At 36.0% G+C, this 9,588-nt stretch overlaps 1 protein-coding gene across 1 annotated transcript; it reads right to left on the bottom strand.

Annotated features, from left to right (window-relative positions):
- Positions 1 to 293: 293 nt before the first annotated feature.
- On the bottom strand, positions 294 to 9,314 carry LOC135611211 (serine/threonine-protein kinase BSK1-like). Its single transcript, XM_065106695.1, has 9 exons — positions 8,783 to 9,314; positions 8,538 to 8,673; positions 7,753 to 7,886; positions 7,419 to 7,524; positions 5,429 to 5,514; positions 2,074 to 2,262; positions 1,196 to 1,360; positions 961 to 1,074; positions 294 to 747 (listed from the first exon to the last, which is right to left on the bottom strand). Exons 1-9 carry the CDS (start codon positions 9,104 to 9,106, stop codon positions 493 to 495), a joined length of 1,509 nt encoding a protein of 502 aa, XP_064962767.1. The 5' UTR covers positions 9,107 to 9,314; the 3' UTR covers positions 294 to 492.
- Between the last annotated feature and the right edge of the window lie 274 nt (positions 9,315 to 9,588).

Below are 9,588 nucleotides of genomic sequence, written 5' to 3'. Positions count from 1 at the left end.
CCATGTAATGACAATGTGTCTTTACAAATAATTATAAAGAACTCCACAGAATGAAGAAGACAAAGCTGCATAATTATATAAAAAGAATCATTTTTTTTATGATAAATTTGCATATGTTGAGATATTTCAAGTTTTCCCATGATGATTATTATTTGATTTTTGGATTCCATAAAAGATTCGATCTATATATTGATATATTCAGGCCGGTGGGTCTCTACGAATATACATAATTAATCAGGTCGGTCCTCAAAAGTCTTATTACTGAAATATTTTCTTTCATGAAACCAGAAAAAGAAGAGAAATAAACACTGTTTAGATTGATTGGCAATACAGAAGGGGCAAAAGAGAATACACATGAAATGGAAAAGTAAATGCAACGATATAATCAAAACCCTTTCCTATAATACAATTTTCCAGGCTACTACAATGATCACTTTCTCATCAACAACAAGGGCATGAAGAGAGGATCCAATCACCACATGTAAAGCCGCATTATGGACCTCTACCACTCTTTTGCCTCTTCTCCTCCAACATGGTTGCTTCCTGCAACATGTCCAGGGAATCACTCTGCATGTTCAACTTGGCCAAGGCAACTGCTTGCATGTAGAATGCAGTAGGCCAGTCAGGGTAAAGACATTGTGCCTGCATCGCGTCTCGCAGAGCAGCATCAGCTTGATCACACATAAGATGGCACAGGCTTCGCCTTGCGTACACCGTAGGTGAGGCCATTGTCCCCACATCTAAGAACTGCAAGAGAAAACTTCATTGTTTCATTATCACCTACGAAAATAGCAGAAATTCTTAAGTTACGTAAATATCATCGGTTTTCTCGAAGATTATGAGAATCTTAGTTTCTCAGGGAACTAGATTTTCTTTCCGAAAGGCCTTGTGTCTACTCCTTTGCTTGGAATTGGTTTTCTGTCTCAATTCTAGATCTTTGACCATGTCGCATAAGAGTACCTGAGAGTAACACTCGATTGCTGTCTTAAAATCTTTGTCACGGAAAGCAAAATCCCCCCGCTTCCTCGCTTCCAGCATGTCCCTCATCTGTTGCGTCCACTCTTGAAATGATAGCTGATGACAGAAGTAAAAAGACCAATGCATCATGTTTGCTCTCTAAACGAAGGCAAAGTTCACTATAAACTAAACATTAAAAGTCAAAATCCATCTCTGCTGTTGAAATTAATGTAAATACCTCATTAGTTACTTCATCATCTCTGTAGTGTGTCATTACTAAAATCTCATGGATGGCTGTAAGGTCCATTCTAGAGCATGCTTCACCCATACGTGAAAAAGGCTGCTGAGGGGCCGGAGGGGCTTCTCCATGCATTTCAGCACCCAACATTGTGTGAGATGGCACCTGTGCATGAGAGTTTACTATTTCATACCAGAACAAGATTCAAATGAACATTCAAGTTCCAACACTGCATAATAAGTAGAAAAGTAGAAAACTGGAAAAGCTTCTTCCAGTACTTCAATATACAATAATCAAACCACTAAACTTTTAGTCATTCAAAATTGATTCTCATGTTAGAACTGGCAATCCTGATCTATGACTGCCAAATCAACCTGCATTTAGACCCAACCCATTTACAGAAGAACCTTTGTGTATTGATCTGTTGATTACCTAATCAAGTGCCATGATGACTATTTATTACCTCCTCTCTTAAAGCTCTTTGTCTTTCTCCAAAAACAACAATCTACAGGTGAGCATCTATCACACAAATTGACTAGTAATTTGCAAATAACATGAGAACACAAGCTTCAGTTTTTAAGCGGAAAATACCAGCTCCCGGTCTTCATTCAGATTCATCATACCATACTTAGAAGCTGTTGAATCTTCGAGTTAACATTATGCCAATTCATTTCTTACTAAACTCAATCAGTAATGTAATAACAATATATGCTGCTCTTTTGAATTAACATTTGATAGATCATAAGATTACAATTATAGAAAATTTAGTTCATGTTCAATCTATGGTCCAATTGAAAAAAATTATATCTATAGACAGTAATGATAGGAAAAACAAATCATCTATTCAGGTATGAACAGAAGCATAAAGAAGACAATACCTCTGATTTGGTTTGCAAGGGTCCAAGGGTTGCCACTAGCTTCTTTGTGTTAGGTCGATCCCTAGGTTCAAATTGTAAGCACTGAGAAGCAAGGTCAACCAGTGTAGTTGCCTCTTCTGTTGAGAAATTTCCCTCCAAGTGTGAATCCATCAAAACTAAGATATTTTTACCTCTTATCATGTCAAGAGCCTGCGAGAATTTCAATCTCATTTAAGTAGTCAAAAGTAATCATATATTTGTATGTGCATAAAGATTTCCAGTACAAGGATTCAGATATCACCTATTCCTATACATTTCTCCAACTGTCTTTTGAGGTTCTTTTTTCAAAGATTTAACAGGTTGTCTAAGTATCTAAACTTAATGATGGTTGCTTCTATTAGATTTTTAAAGTTCTGTTTGACCAGGTGATTATGAACTTTCTTCAAAGTCCGGTAAGATAAACACTTAAATTGACAAGGCACATGTATCCAATTTGCTTCGATTGTCACATATGTAACTTACAACCTGGTTGGCTTTACAAAATCAGCAACTCAATTCTGAATTCATACCCTTAACAATTTTAAAGTACTTTTATCTGTATAATACAGTCTGGTAAAAGCTTGACTTATTGCCATACAATTCTCGCTGACAATCACCATACCAGGCACTGAATCATTAACACGCACAATTCATCTTGCTGCACAGTTTTCCAATCAATCCACCCAATTTCTTCTACTCCATCACAATCATTGGCTTTGCAGTACTTCAACAACAAGTCAACAACAACAATAACAAAACCGTAAGTCCCCATTACTTAGGTTCGGCTACATGGATATTTTGTTGTCATCATTGAGATCTGTAAAAAGTCATATGCTTAGTTAAATTCAGAGTACTTAAATCTTTATTTATAGTTTATATTAAAATCTTTTTAAGTCTTCTTCACTCTCTTCTCTTCTGACTATTGTATCCGAAGGTCTCCTTGGCATATATCCATACCATCTTAAACGATTTTCTCATCTTATTCTCTATCGAAGTGACACTTAATTGTTTAAGAATAAAAGCATTTTTTTTCATATTTTTCCTAATAACTCAATATATCCATCTCAACATTCTCATCTCGACAACACAAGCTTTTTGTATATGTTTTTTTTTTTAACTATCTAATACTCAGATCTATATAAAATTTGCTTTGATTGTCACATACGTAACTTACAACCTGGTTGGCTTTACAAAATCAGCAACTCAAGTCTGAATTCATACCCTTAACAATTTTAAAGTACTTTTATCTGTATAATACAGTCGGGTGAAAGCTTGACTTATTGCCAGATACAATCCTCGCTGACAGTCACCATACCATGCACCGAATCATTAACATGCACAATTCATCTTGCTGCACAGTTTTCCAATCAATCCACCCAATTTCTTCCGCTAAGACGTTCTGTCAGAGTCCTACAACCCAAGGTCTATTCCATCACAACCATTGGCTTTGCAGCACTTCAACAACAACGACAACAAAACCGTAAGTCCCAATTACTTAGGATCGGCTACATGGATATTTTGTTGTCATTGAGATTCGTAAAAAGCCATATGCTTAGTTAAGTTCAGAGTACTTAAATATTTATTTATAGTTTCTATTAAAGTCTTTTTAAGTCTTCTTCTACCTCTTCTCATACCACTAACATTAATTATTTCACCTCTTCTGACTTCCACATCCGGAGGTCTTCTTAGCACAGGCCCATACCATCTTAAATGATTGTCTCATCTTCTTCTTTATCAAAGTGACATTTAATTGTTTACGAATAAAAGTATTTCTTTTTATATCTTTTCTAGTACATATCCAACTCAATATTCTTATCTCGACAACATAAGCTTTTTGTATATGTTTTTTTTTAACTGTCTAATACTCAGATCTATAAAGCATTGTTGTCTCACAACTATCTTATAATTTTTTTCTTTCAATCTCAAAGGTATCCAATAATCACACAAGACCCCTCGTCATTTTAACCATCATGTTTTTACTATATGAATAATACCTTCATCGATCTCTTTATCTTGTTGAATAATTGATCCAATATACCTAAAACATTTACTTAAAGGGACTTCTTGTCCATCCAACTTAACGATATTTTCTTGTCTATTTCTAAAATCACGAAAATTATGTTTTATAAATTCAATTTCAATCCTACTTAACCTTTAGTTTTTAAGGCTTTGCAGCACTTGCATCAGAATTAAATAATATATAGCATATAGAACCAGAATTTTAAATTCTTTAGTAGTCAAGATAAAAGACTACCCAAATTGTTTCTGTTCAGTGATGTAGAATGTAGCACAATGCAATGATATTTTTTTCAAGTTTTATAGCCAGTATCCGAGAGAAATTTTTGAAGCAACTAAACTAAAACAAGGGTCTAACAACTTTCCCTTCGACAAGGTTCCTAAAGCACTATTCTGGACTGCAAATCAATTGTGATGCAGCCTTGTGACATAAAATCGTTTACTTCCTACTCTGCATTAGTTAAGGACTTCTTTCTTGTGAAAGTTCCTTTAAAGATAATTTAGAACAAATATACAAGGGAACAATTGGACTTTTTATGTAAAATATTAAGTTCAGCTGCCTCATATAATTGTTAATGTTCCAATATGTTTCTCATAACCTTTCTTGAACTCTCACCAACCAACGTCTAACAGACTCATCTTAAACCTTCCTTGCAAATACCTAAGAAAATTTTACCAGTCTTCTTGCCCTTAAATACCCATGGTCAGATCTAACAATAGATGTTCACAAGATTTTCTGCTTTTCGACATTTAGAATCTATCTCTCTATTGCTAAAAATTTCAACCTATATATGGTACAAGATTCTGTGTTTTCTTGTATAGGTTTGCCAATATATCGTGTACATATGAAGTTATGAACATCAAACTCTATTGGGTAATGCACAAATATTTCTAATTAAATGCTGGGAAAAGAGAGATGCAAGATCCGAACTCATGTTCTGGTCTGATACCATTTAAAGGGGATAGATACAGGATTCAAACTCATGATTTGTTCTGACACCACTAAAAGTTTGATCCAATAACTACAAATCTCAAAAACGTAAAATGTTAGGAAAGGACCCAACATATGTTTTAACACAAACAATCCTGTCGGAAGACTTCGTTAATCTTAAGTCTACAGTGGTTGATATTTTTCCCATGTTCTCGAAGGAGACATTTCATAATATGCAATAACAGATGCAACAGTATTAATCAACAGGCTTGCAGCAATTTCATATACTAATGCCTGAAAGCAAACAAAGAAAAAAAAATCCATAAAAACTTAAAAATGGAACCGCATATTAAATAAAAGATGTGTCCTATAGGAATACAAAATAATTACATGACTTGGAGGGATGCGCTTTCCACTAAGAAGATCCAGGAGGACAGTACCAAAGCTATATATGACACTTTCTGGAGTTACTCTCCCTGCCAAAATGAAGTTTTAGTTAGTTTTCATGTGGATATGTTTCTCTTTCACTTAGATAGCAATATATTGATATATCAATTTCATATAGCTACATGAATCACGAGTCGAGCATCTAGGAATCTGTAGACTAAATACAATATAGAAGTCCAAACTGTTAACCATTCTATGCAAAGTTTTCAACAACAATAACATTCTATTAGGTTCTCACAAGAAAAAAAAAGTACTTCAAATATAATGACTGATGTCACTGCATTAACAGATCGGGATATGGGATACCATAAAAAGATGCAAAGAAAAGATGATATAGGAAAAAAAAAAAAGAGATTTTTTGGAAGAAAAATGAGAATTCGTTGATCTCCTAGTGATCCTACAATTTTCCAAGTTGTGAAGTAATGTATAAATCATGATCTATTGAGTGTTAGTAAGTGTGCTAGGACAGTAAGAAGGGAGAGTTGATGCAACATCAAGTTCTGTCACATATCTTTATCAATTGTTAGAAATACTTCTTTAAAAAACCACAAAATTCAGCAAGATGACATGTCCAAAGATATGCATATACTAACCATAAAGTAATGGGTAGTTAACTAACTAAACTGAAGATTTTTGCCTCTGTGATCAGTTGACAATAATGGATTACAAACTGTTTTTATATGTAAACAGAATGTACAAAATTCAAATTGCAGGGAAAGAATTCCAAAGTAAGCATAATCTAAGAGGCCTTTAACACATCAATAATCTAGTTGTAGACTTGCAGTATAAGAGACGATGACATGTGTTCTTAGAAACATAAAAAAAACATGTCCATAGGTGCATATAGATATGGGTAGAAATAGAATTAGATTCATAGGATAAAGACAGTAAAATATGAATAACTTCTTTGTCCAAATTAGGAACTGCAACGGTTGGTGATAAATGCATTTTACATATGTAATTCAAAACAAAGATTTAGATACTTATATGGACCAACTGGCCTACTATCAGTAAATTTGCTTCAGAACTTTGCACCGACTTGCAAGCCTAAAATTTTCAGTGGGGATATTGTTTGGGCCAGAGTTAGTGGTGCCAAAGCAGAGCCAACCCATATTTGACTATAAGAAATGAATGCTATGGTATGGGTGCTCAGCACTTGCCACAATCCAGTTATCCCAGTGACAGATTTGAGAACTACTCTGGATTGTACTTCACAATTTAAGGAAGAGAAGACCAAAATGGCCTTGCATTCGGCCTTGTATTTAGTCTTTCAAGTAACTTTAGTACCTTTGGCATATGACTATCAACTATTTTATGATATAAATCTTAAATAATGGTCATTTTTGTTGATAAAGATAGTACAATGATATCTTATTGCTTCTGAGATGGTATATTCATTTGGAATTAAGCAAACACAATAAATAAATACCTTGGTTAAGTTCGATGAACATGCCTCTGACAGTCAAAATGATCATACATCTCATACAAATAGAGTGAAGGTTGTAATGTGTGAACACTAGCACATAGTGATGGGTGAATTTGAGGTTGTTCCTCATAGTACAAAATGGATGTTTGAATGGGCTTTTCCGATATATTTTATGTTTCATGCATCCTACATAATTCCTCTAAATCATCTCCTTCAGATTTGACCATAATTTACACAGTAGGAGACAAACACAAATGAATTTCTGTGAATTTTAATTGATCATAGAAATATGCTAATCTTTTCCTACATATTACTGTGTGCACCAGATGTGCAATTAACATTCACATATACCCAGTGTCAAAAGATGTTATTTTCTATGCTTGCCACGGACTGGCTTTGGTAGAAACTGAAAGAACGTACATAAACTTGAAACTGCTATATACAGAGATATACAAGCTTCAGATGAGATGAACTAAATAAATCTCTTCAGAAACAGTAGGGAAATACCATTTCTCAAATACTCTGGTGGCGTGTATGCTAGGTTAGTGCTATAACTTTTTCCGTCCCTGCTGTTCTTCATGAGACCAAAACAAGAAAGCCGTGGATCACCACCCTGCATATATATACAAAATTTTCAGTTTGAGTTGCAGTCGAAACTGCATTGAAATCAATTATTTCCAAGTCTAAATATGACGAGAAACATGATTGTCTAGCAACTCTTTACATTATAAATAAGTAACAGGTGACACACAACATATAAAATCTTTAAACTAGTCGACCTACAATGTCAACAAAACAATTACTTAAAAAAAGGTTCTTTCAGAAGAAGTAAATAGGTCACCTCATCAAAAAGGACTCTGTAGGCATTTAAGTCATGATATAGTGGCCATCCTTGGTTGCTACAATACTCCAATGCTTCAGCAATACAGAAAGCAATCTTCAAACGCATAGCCCATTCAATGCTTTGATTTTCCCCTGTCAAGAAAAAAAGATAAATGACCATGGATCCATACACTAGCACAATTGCATCATACTAAAGATGTAAAATAAGGAGCCGAAACAATTGCTAATTAATAAGAACTGATTATATAGGATGTTGAAGATTATATCTATGTCATGTCATGAAGCCTACTTATTTTCCTAATGGAACTACTTGACTATCTAACAAATTGTATTGGATATTTCTTAATTGTAGTTAACGATAAAATGCAACACATTTTTCTTTCATTCTACTTGTTTCTTTACCATTTGTACCTCTTAAAAGCACTGAGGTATTCTATTCTTGTCAACTAGATTCTAATGGGGTCAAATTGAATTACATCTAGTACTCTATCATCAAAATTTTAATTTCGATCTTTGACAAGCAACTCGCTGTTTTAACCTGATATACACAAATCTCATACTTGACAATTGTGCACTAGTTGACCAACTTCTAAATATATTATATGTTCAACGAAAACTCCAAACTCAGCATTCAAACTCCGATGCCTTTGCAACTCTATATAGAAAATAAATTGCAAAAGGCAGCTTCCTACCATATCGATCTCCAATTCAAAAAGCATAATAACTAGCAGACTTTTACAATTCGAACCAAAGAGACAAAAACAGAGTGGTGAGCATACATACAGTGGAAGAGATGCTTAGCAAGAGTATCATTGGGCATGTACTCGGCCACAAGAAGCCTCTCCTCACCATCGCAACAGTATCCGATCAGATTTGCCAGCCTCCTGTGCCTCAATTTCCCAGCTCCCCATGCCTCCTCCTGCAAATCACGACAAAGGAACAATTTTTTTCCCTGTCAATAACAAGACCGATCCAGCAATAACAAGTTACGAAGTAATTGAACCAAAATCGGGGAAACAGAGGCCGACGGCGAACTGCTTGGGGTCGGGCCAGGCGGTCCTGGCGAACTTCTTGACGACGATCCGCCGGCGGTTCTGTAACCGGCCCTTGTAGACGACATTAGGGGCCTTGTCACCGCTCTCGGAGACTATGTTCTGCGGGCTGAACCCGTCGGTCGCCGCCTTGAGCTCCGCGAAGGAGAACTGGGAGAAGGCCGGCACCTCGCGCCCACCGCCCTCGGCCGCCGCCTGGTTGAGCGACAAGGACAGGCGTCGCTGCTGCGGCTGGCTCTGGTAGCTCCGCTTCTCCGCCGGGTGGCTCTCCTGCCGGAAGTAGGACCAGCAACTCCCCATCAACACCACCACCAAAGACAACAAAAAAAAAAGGCTTCTTTTTCCGATGGGAACCTCTCTCTCTCTCTCTCTCTCTCCCCTTATATTTTACATACATATATCAGTTTGTGACAGAACAGAGGAAAAAGAATTGATCGCCTCTCGTGTAGTGGTAAACGGAGAGGCTTATCGATCTCCTTCCCCCGTCCATTCTAGATTCGGTTTCCAGTTTGGAGTTCACAAGTAGTTGATATAGCGTCAGGAGTCCTTGCGAAGACTGCAACTTACGCCTCATATGCGTCATTTTCTTCGTTCCCTCCTCATATATGACGTCCAATTCATTGCAATTTCTTGCAGATATATATTCATGTATATATATATATATATATATGTATATATTAAAAGCTAGGAGGTCACAGATCACAACAACTAGCGAGTCTTAATCAGTGGGAGAAGAACACGCGAATCTTACAGGTCATGAGCCCATGTCACGGGTTCCGCTG

Source organism: Musa acuminata, chromosome BXJ2-4 (assembly GCF_036884655.1).
Source record: "Musa acuminata AAA Group cultivar baxijiao chromosome BXJ2-4, Cavendish_Baxijiao_AAA, whole genome shotgun sequence".
NCBI lineage: Eukaryota > Viridiplantae > Streptophyta > Magnoliopsida > Zingiberales > Musaceae > Musa > Musa acuminata.
Note: the sequence above shows the minus strand (reverse complement) of the source record. Positions and strands in the feature narration are given on the sequence as shown.